The sequence below is a fragment of the Alligator mississippiensis genome, chromosome 2 (genome assembly GCF_030867095.1).
Source record: "Alligator mississippiensis isolate rAllMis1 chromosome 2, rAllMis1, whole genome shotgun sequence".
Lineage (NCBI taxonomy): Eukaryota > Metazoa > Chordata > Crocodylia > Alligatoridae > Alligator > Alligator mississippiensis.
In genome coordinates, this window is record NC_081825.1 from 131044054 (window position 1) to 131059557 (window position 15504).

A 15504-nucleotide genomic window follows, 5' to 3' on the forward strand; every position below is an offset into this window, starting at 1 on the left:
GCAGCATGGTTCTCACATTATGGCAGTAGACATTTTCTCCTCCTGGTAGCTTAACATCTACAGTACCTAGATTTATATATTGAAATGATGATGGAGTAGACCAGCATAGTAGGGTCTTATGCAGTTCCTAACCCATTCTGTTTGTCACTCAGACAAAAAATATTTTAAAAACTACTGCAAGGAAAATTGAGCTTCCCTATGTGCAAGTGCTATCTTTCTCATTCTGAACTGGGTTTTGACTCTTTTTAGTGTGGAGAGCCTACAATGAAAAGCCATGTGTGACTATAGTACACAGGGGTGACATAGGTAATGGAGAATGTGATGTAATAAGCAAAGGAATTGTACGGTGAACTGTCTGACTTTCCTGCCTACAGGAGTAATAAATAGAGAGATGACTGTGACACATGGTTTTGGTGAAATCCAGGTAGGTATCAGTTAACAAGTAATGACCCTTCATCTTGAGAAACATAATGAAAATATTAAAGAAAGATTTGGCATAGTTTATGTTGTTTTGGCATATGGATGTTGTGAAATTAATTAAGTGGTGAAATTAATCAATGACAAACATTTCTAAAAAGAAAATCTGCTACCAGTCTGTAACATTATGAGCTTCAGCATCCCCTTAGGACATATGATACCAAGAAGTTGTTTATAAAAAGTGTTTAGTCTGATCCTTTGAGCACTTTTACTTAGTCTGGCTATCGAATTAACATTTTAAATAGAATAATGCTTAAGAGTAATTGTACAAATTAGGAGCCCTGATTTGCAGAGTGTCTTACCTGTTAGACAACAGATCTGTGGAGAACCAATGCCAGCACATGTTGATGTATGCCAGTGATTCTCAAATAGGGTGTTGCACCCTATGTAGTTAACACTGTTAGGTGTGAAAACATGATTCACAAGCTAAACCCAGAGATTTCAAATAGAAATTCATGTTGTGTTCTGCTTTGGCCTTTCTGAGTTCTTTGTAATAGAAGAATTCCTCTATGTTTTCTATCGTAAAAAATTGAGCAAAAACTGAGTTGGCATTTTCTGAGAGCTTCAAGTCTAACAAGGGGTTCCTTCAGTCTCACAGGGGAGTGCCTCGAGAATGAAAAGACCACTGATGTATGCTCTTGTTCTCTGGTAGTTTATGGACAGATATGGGGCAGGATGATGCTTATCAGGAGCAGAGAGGAAAAAGTATTGATTAGAGATTGCAAAGGAAGAAGGCAACATTGGGTGAAACTAGGGCTGTCAATTAATTGCAGTTAACTCATGCTTTAGGATGAAGCTCAAGGTCTCATAAACAGGAATCCTGGTTTTCTCTGTTTAAAAATCTGCAAATTCTCTGATTTAAAACCCTCAAAATCCGTGATTAAAATGAAATGTCACAAATATTATACATATGTATCTAGGTATCAGCTAAACACAATGCTTTATTAATATATTTACAATTTTAAAGCAATTTGGAAGCCTACCAGTGCCTCAATCACTACAATGAAATAAATTCTAAATACCTATAAATGTTGGTGTTTGATTTAGGGTTTTTTATCATGGAAAATCACAGCTCCCTTTGCTCACCATGACACAGGTCCAGGCCCCTCACTCCCCATCCACACCCCCCTGGGCCTGCTGGTGCCCCTTCCCTGCTGTGCTGGAGGGGGCCCCCAGCTGCCAGGGTTATGGGCCAGGGACCTGGGTGCAAAGTTCCTTGCCCCCTGCAGCTGCATCCAAGCCCTGGCTGTTGCCAGCAGGAGGTGGAAGATGCTATGGCAGAGCAGAGTGCAGATCCCGGCTCACCCTCCCCCATGGGCATCATGGATGGAGCAGAGCCTGTTAGAGGAACAGGTGCGGGCTGCCCGCTGCAGGCTCGAGCTCCCCACCCTGCTGCCCTCCCCACAGGGCCTCTGCAACCCAGCAGGTGGGCCCCGGCATGGCAGGGCAGAGTGGGGCTGGGTGGGGAAGCTCGTTGCTTGTGCAAGCTCCAAACTGCCATGACAAGGTGCCCTCTGCCCACCCAGCAGCAGTGAGGGGCACAACTCCATCCTGTCGCCCCTGCTGCTGCTGGCTGGGCACCTTGCTATGGTGGCGTGAGGCTCACGGTGGCAGCACTGCACTTCTTCTCTGCCCTGCTGCACTGGGTAGGAAGGCAGCAGAGTAGGGAGCATAAGCCCACAGCTGCCCCCACCCTGTGCACAAATCTGGGGGACATGTTCTTCCCCTTGCCCCCCCGGGAGTGCACGCAGTGGCAGAAAGCCAGTCCCCACTGCTACCCCCAGCTCTGTCCTGCTCCCTGCCCTGCTGGAAAGAAACCCTAGCCCTGTCCAACTCCCTCCCTCCCTTACAATGGGAGCCTCAAGTCCACCCACCTTTCCGCCCCCCACCAGATTGACCCGTGGGAGCTGCTCGCCTGGCAGCCATGTGTATGTGTACATGCACACGGCACCCCCTGCCTGACCGCCTTCTTCCCGCTCCCCCCAGCCTCTTGCAGCCTGGAACTCTTCCAGCCTGCGCAGGGAAGCCCATCATTTCCCACACTTTTCTCCTTTAAAGAAGAAAATCCAGGTTTTACAATGTTTTTCCTTGGTGAATGGGAAATCTGGATTCCTGCTCATAAGGCATCACTGATAGGGGAACAGATAACTACAGTAACAGTTGATGTAGTTTTATCCATATTTGTATATTATCACACAAACAACTATTGTGCTTTTTCTCTTTAAAAAGAGTACAATAGAGGAAAGTGGTGGTTTGCTACTGAGAGTCCTCCTGTGTGTGAATGTCAGGAGTGACTTGGATCAGTACTAAGACAAATCACGCTGTGGCTTGTTATAATTTTCTTCAGATGAACTGGAATGGTTTCCAAGACCAAATCAATCTCTGAGGATCCTTTGGAGGTAATGTCGTGGAGATGGGATTTTCAAAAGCATTGATATCCAGCTTAATTCTAGTCTGATTAAGTCCATCACTCGCAGCAACAGGAAAGGTAATTAATAACATAACCCCTGTTCATTGTGGTTATTCTTTACATCAACCATCTAATAAATGCAAATTGCCAGTGTTAATTGATACCTATCATTTACAAAGATATTCTTTATTTTCAGTCACTTTGGGGTAAAAATGTTAACATTTCTATTTAAAAACATGAATGCCAGTAGATGTTATACAGTACATTCAATAACTGTTTCCATAAGAATTTAGTGCAGCATCTTCTGGTACTAAATATAGTATTTTTTTAGCAGGAGTTTGGTTTGTTGTTTTAGACCCAGCTATGCAGTTACTGAACAGTAACAGAAAGAGATACTTAAACTGTTTTTATGCTGATTTTTTTGAGGCCATATTCTTATGTAGCTTTCCAGGCATGTGTTATGCACGAATAAATTACTAAGAATGTAGCTAATAAGGTACATACTGTAGAAACTGGCAGCTTTATCACTGATCATGCAATGAGCTATGGAAAAGAGGGCCTGTATTGTCTTTGTTTAGCCCCATTGCTTTAGTGAGGCAGCACAGGGTTCTACCAATGAAGAATTCCCTACATGGTTAAGGCCTATAAAGGATGAAGAAACTCAAAAGAGAAGATGCTCCAACAAAAGAAGCTAAATGTTGCCTTGTCTCCAAAAACAGGAGTAGGATTGAAATAAAGTTGATAAATTTGAGTGAGCTATTATTTTTGTTAGAGGGTAGGTAGTGATGGATATATTCTATCAAGGCAGTCTCCTTTTTAGAAATGAGTAACTTGAGACTTGACCTACACAGGGCATTCTTGGACAAGGGCTGGTCTTGAGCCATGCTGTTATTACACACTTTCCACCAATAAAATGCAAATGAAAATGTAGCTGCTCAATAGTAATTACTATCTTCCTATTAATTCAAAAAATCACATCATATAGCCAGAATTCATTACCCTATTCAAACAGTGACAAGAAATTCAAGTGCCCACTAAATAGCATTATTGCATAAGGTACTCCTGATAAAAGGACCACATGAAATCAGTCATAAAATGCAGAAATCCTAAACCCTCCTAATTCATGTATGCATGTTGATAAGTCAGAATAACCAGGGGGCAGGAGAAAGCCCTATATCTGACCTATATCTACCATTTATGGTAGATTTATACAAATGGTATGTTCCAGACCCTGTTATAAAACAGTTAAAACCTGTTTGGCCTTTCTTGTGTATGCTAGAGAAAATCCTGTTGTAAGTATGATTGATACCTGACTCCCAAAGGTATGTAGCATGATTTAAGAAAATAATTTAAACATACTTCAATCCATTTTACATAGATAAGACACCAATATGTGTATTAATTCTGTTAGGTTACTGCTGGGTCTGAGAACATAGTGGTTGTGTTTAGTGGATATTATACTATGGATAATCAAAACTTGGGAGTTTTCATTTCACAGGGAATTTTAATTTTTTTTTGACATTTTGAATCAGAACAAACACTTCTTAAATTAAAGCTTACTATAAAACAAATTCAAAAGAAACATTCATTGTAGAAAATTGAAATAAAAAATAGACTGTTAACTATTGAAGACAACTACTACTTATTTTGATCTAGAAAAGATAAGTTCCAATCAAAACTGTTCTCTTTGTAATTAAATGATCTAAAAAAGATGTTCCAATTAATACTAAGCAGCAGCTGCCTTTAATAATTTTAGAAAATATTAGACTGTTACAATTATACGCCAGTATCTATTACTGATATGCCACAAAATAATGTAAAAACCCATTTTTTTACATTTTGAAATTTGTTTCAAATTTGATTGCCTCTTAACTTTAGAATAGTCTAAAAAAAGATTTTTTTCTAAATGAATTTTGCATTTCCAAATGGTTGTCCTACAGGTATTTTGATTGATATCTTAACAGTGTAATAAATTCTGCTAGACAAAACTGTCTTTTTATTTCCCAGATGGAAAAATTGTTCCAGTGAAAGATTTCCAATCAGATCTGTAGCAACTATTTCAAGGTAAGTATCAAGTAAAAATATAAGTTTGAAACAGCCTTCATTATCTCATCTTTATGGACAAAGTGTGCAAAACTGGACACAGGTTTGGGTAAGACCAGAAGTAACTTTTACAAGGTAATACAATAATACATTGGGCTAACGTTTCATTTACAATTAAGTATTTTAAAAAAATCATAAGGCCTACTTTTTTCTATCTGTACCCTTTTGAAATCTTAAGGCTGTGTCATTATAACAATATTGTATTAAAACTTTTTTTCTAACTTTCTTAAATACAAAGGTGACACATTTTATCAAATGTAAAAATGTTGATGATAGCACTGATTATTAAAGCTTTCCTTTACAAAAAGGTAACCCAAACCAAACAGAGAAATTTGCCACAGTTATTAATTTATCGTATGCACAATGGATAACCAAAGAACGTCCAATATTCTGACAAATACCAGTTTCAGCTTTCAAAATGATGTATTTTGTAATTTATTTTCTAAGCAGTCTGGCAAGGACTTTGTACAGATGCAAGACTCAACGTTCTGAATTCATTTGTTCATTCTTCTTAGTGCAATATTAAAGCAGGCAACTCACTGAGTTGCTTATGTTGTCTAGATCAGGGAATCATAAGGTTAGAGGGGACCTCAACACCTGACAATCATTCTAGTCAATGACAATGGCTGCTACTATCAGCACAAGCTTTGGCCCATCCTACTGATTTTTGACAAATTCAAAATCAGCACTTCAATTCCCAGGGAGATCATTGAGAATTGACAGTGAGCTAGACCTGACAGAACTGGACTTTCTTGGCTCGGCTCATCAGCTAATATACATTTGTGTAATACTACTGAAACTTACTGAGTTACCAACTCACATCAGCTGAGGATCTAGTCTCTTGCTTGCAGTTATCTTATAATATAAAAAATTGCACTATTATTTAGAGAAAAAGATACTGTCTGGAAATCATCAAATCACTATTGATTTATCAATGGACACACACAGAGGGTCAAAAAACACGTTGTGCTCACATATACTGTAGTTTAGGCTGAGAGCACAGCTGCCGTTTACCTCACAACTAGAATCTAAATATTAAAAACATAAATACGTTAACCATATACATTTACACAAAACAGCAGTAGCAATATTAAGGAGATGTAGTGTCTACTCTATGTAAACTACCTATTGTTAATATGGATACAGTATCAGAATAAATGATACTTGATATGTAACAAACCCTTCTTTAAAAACCAATGGCAGTAAAATAGCCAAAGTTCGTATCCAGGCCTCAGTTAGATTCAAATTATGAAGTCAAATCAATTTAATTGTATATTGCTGAAATAGCAGCACTATGGGGAAATACAGAATGGCAGCTATTACCATTGTTGTCTGAGCTGGTGATATCTTTTAGTAGTATTTGGGCACGTCTACACATTCATTACTGTGCATTTAGTTTAGTACTTCTTCAATAAAGTACTAAACTAAATGTGTAATACCTAAAGTTACTGTGCAGTAGCACCAGCGCATGGTTATTTAGTTACACTTACTGTGCATTAGCCTAATAATAACTGCACAGTAGACTATTAGCACAGTTTTTGTCATGACACGCTACTTCAGCATTATTAGGCCAATACGCAGTATGTGTCTCGTGTAAATACACCCTTTAGCTACAATTTGCCCCTTTTAATGGGGTATAAGAAGTGTGGGGAGAAGACTTTCAATATGATCATCCTGTAGGCATGGAATGATCAGGAACAAGTTAACGGTAGCATCCAATACTGGCTTGGAGTTTGTGTCCTTAGACATTGTATAAGTGGAAGTTCACTAGGATTGCACAAAATAAGCAAACAAGAAGTGGTCACTCTTTAAATATTTCTCCTTTTTGCCCAAAGGATCGGGGGAGGGGGGTTACACACTTGATGGGAGTAGGATTAAGGGGAAAGGGGAGATTAACAGATGTTCTTTGCCAGTCGACTTGCATTGCTAATGTCTTTCAGAGCAGTGGCCTTTCTTTAAGCTCACATCATCCAGTCCAATGTCACCAGTTCTCCCTTTTCCTTTTTCGCCTTTGAAAATAACCTGGGGAAAAGATGAAGTCTGAATTAATAAAACTTGTAATGAGAATGGCTACGTGTTTAGAAAGGTCCCAGCCATAACATAACAAGAGCACGGCAAGAAGGAATTCAGGCATGTCTCTGTTTTGGATCATTAAAGCGTGTTTATGAATTCATCACTTTCTAAATGAGCTGTAGATCTGTGGATTCACATTTTGTTTTGTTTTGCTTTATTTTCAATTTCTATGCTCTCTTTCCAGTCCTTTTTATTTTCATATTCCTGACAGACACAAAGGGTGGAAATATCTAGTGTGTACTGACATAGGCAGTTGTCAGACTGGGAATGTGGGCATCTCTCACTAATGATCTTTCTATATAGATTTAAATGATTCCATTCACTGCTCAAATACCTCTGTGATAAAGGAAGCTAAGTGGGCTAAGTTCTAGGCTGCAGTTCTTGTTGGGAACATGGGACTCATTGTGAGCATATGTTACTGTGAATACTTCCCTAAGTAGGACATCTATGTGCCTTTTTCACTCCAAGAGCAGATGGCAGTCTAGGCCTGACACCAAGCCACTGAAACTGCTCTCTGTTTGGTTCCCCATGATGTAATATTTCATTGTACTGGGTGAAGTGGTCCCGAGCTTAAAACTACAGTTTAATAACTGCTTTGTTGCAAGTGGGGCTGCCTGGGCTTGAGGGGAAGAAGTGAGGCAGGGAGAGAGCCAGAGAGGAAGAAGGTCCCAGGGTGGGCAGAGTAAAGTAAAGTCTGAGTGAGGACAGAGGGAACTGGAATGGCCCAATAAAGACTGTTTCTCAACAGTCTGCTGTTTGGTTGGAGACAACTGGCACTCCAATACCCCTCTTCTTTAAAAAACACTCCCTCCTTCCCAGGAGCTGACTAAAAAGGAGCCACAGATCGCTGAGGAGGGAAGGGACTGAAAAAAGCTGGGATCTCAAAGACAGGGACTTCCCCCTTGTGAAGCCATGCTAGGGCTATCTGCAGGGGTCCTCTTAGGAGAGGGAGACCAAATAAAACTGCTTTTTGGGTAGTCGAAAGAACTTTCCCCTCTCTCTCAAAAGGGGCATTTGATCCTTGCATGACAACCTCTTAATGTAATGTTGTCTTCAAAACATACCAAACTATCACAAGTTTTGTTTGAACACACTTTAAGGGAAGTTTTCATTTTCAAACAGACATTGCAAATTGCTCAGTGTGGACACTAGATAGTTCTGGCTTGTAGAAATGATACAGTCTGAATAAAATCTGTCTGTGATGTGACAAAGCAAATGGTTTTTGGCCTGGATGTCAAACATACTCAAACTAAGCTTTATATGTAAAAATTTATAGTTGAGGGGGAAAGCTCAATGGTTAAGTGGAATGAAAAGTGAGAGAACCACGATGGAAATGTGCTATAGATTGCTCCTCAAAAGCAAATTAGTTGAGCCAGCTTTATATCGGTTTTAATCAATCCATAATCATCAAGTTTCCTCACCCGTGCTGCTGCATATTCAAAAGGCCAAGCTGTTTGCTTTAACGTAAGCAAATGTTATTTTTGTTCATAACTTGAAAATTAATTCAAACATTCCAGCTAGGTTCTCTCATTGCAGTCAGAGGAGCCTGACACATGCCTACCCCTAAAAGAACAGAGGAAGCACTCAGTGACTGCCAAAACTGGAGTTCAACTAAACTGATGTAGGGAAATCAGTAGTCATTTAAAAAAATATATGGATTGCTATCTTGAAATCCAATGTTGTTTATATTTATTAAGCTTGGTTTGTCTGTGACCGATGGGCTCTCTTAGTTGTGGTAGCTCAGATCTTTAAAACTATTCTGACAAGACTAGGGAAAATCGGAGGCTAAAGGGATGGAGTATGTGTTTATAACCCATCTTCTAAGAGGGACTATACCTGGTTTACAAGTTTTCCTGACTGCAATTAGTATTACCTTTATCTGTTTTTGATTGTAGGTGTTTTTACACGGAAGGTGTAGGGGGAAACTAATGCAGGAGTCCAAATTATCTCTCCTATTACTCCAGGGTCAAAGATAAATTCAGTTGATTTTATTTAAAAATCAATTGTACACTGGCACTGAACCAGTGCTCCACCTCCTAGTCCCTTCATTTTACTATACTAAAACAGCTTATCCAATTGTACTTACGCTCTTGAGGCCTGAGCCATGTAAAGTTAAGTGTGTTTGTCTCCAACCATGGCCACCATTTCTTCCCCAGACTGCTGGTCCGTGAGTACCATTTTTTCTCACAAATACTTGGAGTGCACCAGGATGTAGTCCAGATACCTTGTGTCTAAAGGACAGACACAAGTCCCCTGAATGAGCCAACTGGCCAAGAGACAGGACCAGACGTGCTACTCTTCCCTCTTTGTCCTTGGATTCAGAGACTGTAAGATACCGTCCACCTGCAAGAGAAAAAGAAGTTCTTTCAAAATGGTCTAATGAAGGGGTGGGCAAATACAGCCCACGAGGCCATTCTATCTGGCCCGTGGGGCACCTAAAAAGTGTAGAAAATTAATATTTCTCTGCCCTTGGTTCCTGTCAAAAATGACAGGAACCAAGGGCAGTAGGACCCAGGGGAAGCCCAGCAGGCTCCAACAACAGCGGGGCTGCCTGGCCCTGCCCCGCCCCGCAGCTGGAAGCCCCAGCCAGGGCTTCTGACCTAGGACCATGTGGCTGCCCCGCACTGGAACCGCAGGTAAGTGTGGGGGGGAGAAGGGCAGGGGGGACCCCGGGCAGGGAAGGAGCGCGGGGTGGGGAAGCAGCCCCTTCCCTGCTCTGTGGCCCATGCTGCAGCTGCTTGAAGCCCACCTGGGACTGCCCGTGTCTGCTCCAGACAGCCCCGCGTGGGTGGCGAGTGCCGGCCATGGGGTAAGCAAGGGGTCACTTTTCCCCACACTCAGCACCAGCTTCTTCCCTGCTGGCAAACAGGGGGTCGGGGCTGTGCACTCTGCGGGGCTGGGGGGCACTGGGTGTGAGCAGGCGGGGAGCCAGTGGGAGCACGGGGCCCATACTGGTGCCCTGGGGTCAGTGCTGGCGGGGGCCCAGAGCAGGGTGGCAGGAGCGCGGGGTCCCAGCTGGCAGGGGCTCTATGGAGCCGGACCAGCTCCCCTCCCTTCCTGCTGGTGCAGCCCAGCCCAGCTCTACAGACCCCTGCCAGCCTGCCCCCTGCTTTGGGCCCCACCAGTGCTGGCCCTGGGACACTGGTCCCAAGATGGTGGCCAGGGGGCGGGGCACCTGCCAGGGGGTGGGGCTACCCATGTGGCCCTCAACAGCCTGCCAAAACTGGGTAAGTAGCCCTATAACAAAGTTATAGGGACTTAACTCCCACCTAAGCTCTGTCATGATCTCAACTAGTATGATGTGGCACCTAAAGTCCCCAATTATTTGGGTGGGGACAGAGCACACTGTACACATCCATACAGCTTCACGCAAAACACAACTGTTTTCCCCATTATCCTAAAAGTAATAGCACTTGCCTAGGAACTCATGGTGAGGGCAGCCAAGAACTCTGGTCTTTACAGTGATTCAAGCAGATTATCTCCAGCTTCCCAGAATAGTGGCCTCACCAAGTTGTGGGTTAGACTGGATAAGCACACCCTTTGCCACTCCTGTTGCAGCTGGCTTCCTTGGAAGCCAAGAGTAGAGAATTGATGGGGCCAAAACAAGAGTAAGCAATAGGGAGCCTGAGGCTGTAACCTACTGGTTATGGTAGTCCCTTGAGGAGGGAGCCCTGTGTTCTGGTCTCTACTGAAAGCGTTTTTTCTGCATTTAAACCACCTTACTGAGCTTGAGTCAGTCCATCTTGCTCCCTCTACTGCTTATGTTAGACAGTTGCTGAACATATGAACTTCATTCAGAAGCCTAGTTATATCCCCACTGCTTTAGGGAGAGATACCTACATAAAAATATTGGTTAATAAATAGAAAGCAGAGGTCCCTGTGGCAGTGCAAAGCCAAAATCAAAAACATATGTAATCCCCAATAAATTCTTCCACTGAGTCTTTCATGTTGGCATTTAAAACTATGAAGATAAAACTATGATAAATGAAACTTCACAGCTTACAAAAACCCTTTGACCAAACCAAGACGGTATTAAAAAAATATTTCAAAAGTAAAAGTTGGAATGGGACCCTAGAGGACACAGACTGATCTTGCAGATCGCAACTGATGAGGAACATGGGGATATAAGAGGTTAAAAATATCCAGCTGAGAACTCCATGTGTTCTAAACCAAAAACAAACAGCTTTCACCAGCAAATTGTCAAAATCAAAATTCACTGCAAGGGTCTTAACGTTAATTAAGTTGTAAAGGTCACATAAAATCTCAGCTATTGAAGTAAGTGAGCCTGGAAATGTTTTTCCATTTTGCAGAGATATACAGCATTTTGCTAATTCTAAAAAAATAATAATAATAAAAATAAATAAATAAAAAAATCAGCTTTTCCGTACGAGTCCTTGTCTAACCTATTCCTAAAACTACACAACCAACCCTGTCGCACAACTACAAGGCTTATTGCCCAAAGACACCAAAAGCACCCTAGCCTCCCACAGGCAGAGCAGGAGGATAATGGCAGTTCATGTCCTAATGCTGAAAGGGTTGTTAAAATGCACTTAAGAGACTGGAGGAAGGGAGCCACACCTCCTGTTAGAGGAAGACCAAAACCCCCCCAGTTTGTACCAATCTGATCATGGGGTAAAATTCCTTCCTGAATCCCATTGTGGTGATCGGTCTGACCCTGGGTGGAAGAACAAGACCCTCTAATCTGGTACCTCTAGGTTTTAATCCCAGCAGTCGTGTTGTCACACCCCAGTCAAAACGCCCCAGGCTTCGCCAATACTTCTGAGGAAGGTTAAAAAAATGATTGTATCAATAGAAGGGGGAACAATTCCTTCTTGGCCCTATTTAAGGCCCTCTGAAATTATCCCATTTTTTACCCTAAACTCGAGTTAAATGTCTTTTCTTCGGTTTGGCCATTTTAAATAGTGTTTTACTATTTGTTTTAAAAAAAACCCCACGATGATTTTAAATCAGAGCTATCTATGTTTACAAGCAACCATTAATGCGACTTTTGCCAACTTTGTGCCATGGCACTGCAAACAAATGAAATAAAGGAAAAAATCCATATTCTCTTAGTCCCCGTTTCAACAAAATGTTTGCATATCACATTAGTTTCGAGAAGATTAAATCAAGTGTTTTAAATTTAATGCTTCATGAGGGCCTCTAGGCAGGTACATATAGTAGGATCCACTTACAGCTATGTCTGCTAGGCCTTTTTTCTGTGCAGTCTTTGCAGCAATGCATCTGAATGTTAAAAATAAATACACTGGTGCAACCTATTGCAAATGGGTATACTGCTATGAGGGTGTTTGTTATCCTGACACATTCCCCTTGATACCAGTATAACTGCAACTGCTGTAGATGACTGTACTGATTTACCTAAAGCTGTAGGCAATAAATTTGACTAAGTACAAAAATGAAATGGTATGAGTGTAGACAAGCCCCAACTGGGATGGAGCTTCATAGTTAAACCTGTTTTTTGCATATAAGATCAACTGACAAAGTAATACCCAGGCACCTTTTAAAATGAAGATTTTTTAAATGTGTAAAATACACCTCAGGGGGTTAAAAAGTAAAAGCCAGAAGTTAGTTGGCCAGCTGTGAGACTAAATCTGTGACGCAAGGTGGTGAGTTAGGGATGTTTGTTTTGCAAACAGATTTTAACAGGTTATGTCATGTCAATAGCAACAGTGTGTGTCTATTGGAAGAGAGACCTAGTTAGCCATATTAGTCTGAAGTCAAGCAGAAGGCAAGTCCAATTTTCACCTTACAGACTAACTACATTAGAGATATATATAGTAGGAGCTTTCGTGAGCTGGAGCTCACTTCATCAGATGCTGGGAAAGGAGGACATGCACAGAGCAGCGTATAAAGTCGAGACAGTGATTTGGGTACAAAAGGTAGGAAAGGAGGGGGAGGGAGGCGGTGGGGTGGAGGGAAAACCCAAGCAAAGAATTGGTAGAAACAAAGGGGTCACAAGAGCTAAAATCTGTACTTCTTGTTTAGACCATACTTAACATAGTCCAGTGTCCAAATGATTTCTTGTTCTGCAATCCCCTGTTCAAGTCAGTTCAAGGTTTGCTGCCTAAGAACAGCTGCCCTGAGGTCAGCGATGAAGTGTCTGGGGAGGTTAAAGTGCAACTCCACAAAGGCCTGTGGCAGAACACTTTAATTTCCCTGTCTATATGAAGCAACAGCTGGACATTCTCCTTGAATGTAAAGCGATGGTGAAACAAGGCAGGAAAAAACAATCTGTGCCAGTCAAGTTGCATGTTTTCCAACTGGGACTTTTAAAAATGGTGATATCCAGAAACTGTATGCAACTCATGGATGAACTCAGATAGTCTGATACTCAAAGTGAACCCAAACTCAGAGTACTTAAACTGTCTCTCTTTCCTCATGCAAAGCTCCAACTGATGCAATTAGCTAAGGGTTTGGCCCTAAAAAGCTTCACTAAATGTGTTGTATAAACTGTTCCAGAACACATGCCTACTTTCTGAACCAACTAAAATAGTTATCTGAACTAACTAACATAGTTATCTGCCTATAATAATTATTTCTTTTCTGCCCCTGAGACACATGAGGGGAGAAAATATACCACCTGAGCAGGGGTATGTGGAGGTACTGTATTAGTTTAATTCTAGATATACCAGTGCAAGCCTGTTGAACAAATGTAATCAGTACTGCCCCCCTGGGCAAAAGGAGTGCAATGTCCATACCCTCCCTGCCTTACCCAAGGAGCAATGGTGCCTTTACAGCAGTGCAACACCCTGGCCCATGTACCAAAATGCTGAGGGAAAGACTTTCTTACAATCATGCTCCCCTAACTTATAAACAGGGCCTGATTTAAATTGCAGGCCCAGCTTGCAGTGCGGTGGCTCCTTTAATTTTGGAGTTCCCATTGTGCCCATCAGACCCACCACTTGCTCCTGATGGCTGGGAGGCAAAAATCACAATTTTAAATATGTTGCAGTTTTGGCGTCCAGTCCAGAGAGCTGCAAGCAGTGGGACACAACAACTGTGGCATATTTAAAATGATGGTTTTCGCCTCCCAGTCATCAGAAGCAAGCAGCGTGCAGCAGGGCTGACAGGCACCTCTGCCAATCAGGGGCAAGGAGCCGCTGTGCTGCAAGTGGTGCCCATGATTTAAACCAGGCCCTACTTATGATATTTTACAAACAGGAATGCATTTCCCATTACTATCGGCAATTCAAGTGCACATGCATGTTATGTACTGGAGGCTGCGCTTCAGTACATGACATAATCCTGTGAGAGCTAATGAAGAACCAGAGGGGTGTGTCTAAAATCCATCTCTGCAGTGCTAGGGTGTTCAGCACTGTGTTTAAAATAATGCCACAGTATTACTATTGGTACTACATGGGTAAATACACTGGTGACAGATTTCCAGCCCTGTGTGTTTGTGATTTCACTGAATTTTTTTGTCAAGAAACTAATTCCCAGAGTGTCATTCTGCAGGAGTTTACTGCCCCTGAATGAATACTAGTTTGGATCCAGGGATTCAAACTTTTGAACTACTTTATACTGAATTTCCATAAATTCTGCTGTAAATTGGGAAGTTAAGGTAGAACCTTGCATTTAAACAGGAATCAGAACTTCCAATTTTGCCTCTGATTTTAGCAATAAGAACCACGAATTAAATTTACACACAAATTTTAAAAATAACTTCATACCTTGTAACTACAATATTTGCTCTCAAATATGAAATACTGATGAAATATATAAATACCTTCTTTTCTGGTCTTCTCAATTCTTTAGAGAGAGAGAGAGAGCATTTACTGAATATATTTGTTGTTTCTTCATCAGTATTCCTGGTTTAGAAATACAAGCTAACATAACAGTCTAGGTGCTCAGTAGATGTAGATTTTGGTAGCAAAGTTGGTAGTTATTTACTCCAATACTTTTAAAGGAAACCAAATTGGGTCCTAAAACCTTTACACTAATCTGATTTGCAGAAGCTGAGAAAATTGCTGGAAGTATGAGAGATGTTTTGTTACATTAAAATATTAATAATGCCAGAGCAACAGCTCCCTTTCTGATCTCACATTCATTGTACTGAAGAGAAAGCTACAAAAAACCTTCAGAAACTGGGATTAGGAATACAAATTCATCACCATCTTAGGCACTGAAGACCATGAACTAAAAATAGATAATGGCTTTGTGTCTTATTACGATCTACCTGCTGTCTCTGCCAATCTCATTGCACTCCACAGGTAATAACAACCTTTTCCCCCTCTGAATGGTTTTCCACATAATACTGTGATTCTATCTGTCTTTCTCACTAGTGGGGTAGTAAAACATGGGAACAGGTTACAAAGGGAGGTTGTAGACTCTCTATCCTTGGAGGTTTTTAAGACCCAGGTAGACAAAGGGAAGATTTCATTTGGGATTGGCCTGCTTTGAGCAGGAGGTTGGACTAGATCAGC

The 15504-nt window shown here is 41.4% G+C and overlaps 1 protein-coding gene across 4 annotated transcripts in view; it reads right to left on the bottom strand.

The window, feature by feature from the left end:
* Window positions 1–3054: 3054 nt before the first annotated feature.
* Window positions 3055–15504, bottom strand: part of NPNT (nephronectin) — an 86966-nt gene continuing 74516 nt past the window's right edge. For all 4 annotated transcript variants that reach the window (XM_019500126.2, XM_019500125.2, XM_006275655.4 and 1 more), the window contains 2 exons: window positions 9150–9406; window positions 3055–7012 (listed from right to left, as the gene is read on the bottom strand). In XM_019500126.2, coding sequence (XP_019355671.1) covers window positions 6917–7012; window positions 9150–9406 — 353 coding nt within the window. In that variant the 3' untranslated portion in view covers window positions 3055–6916. The remainder of the gene's footprint in view (window positions 7013–9149; window positions 9407–15504) is intronic.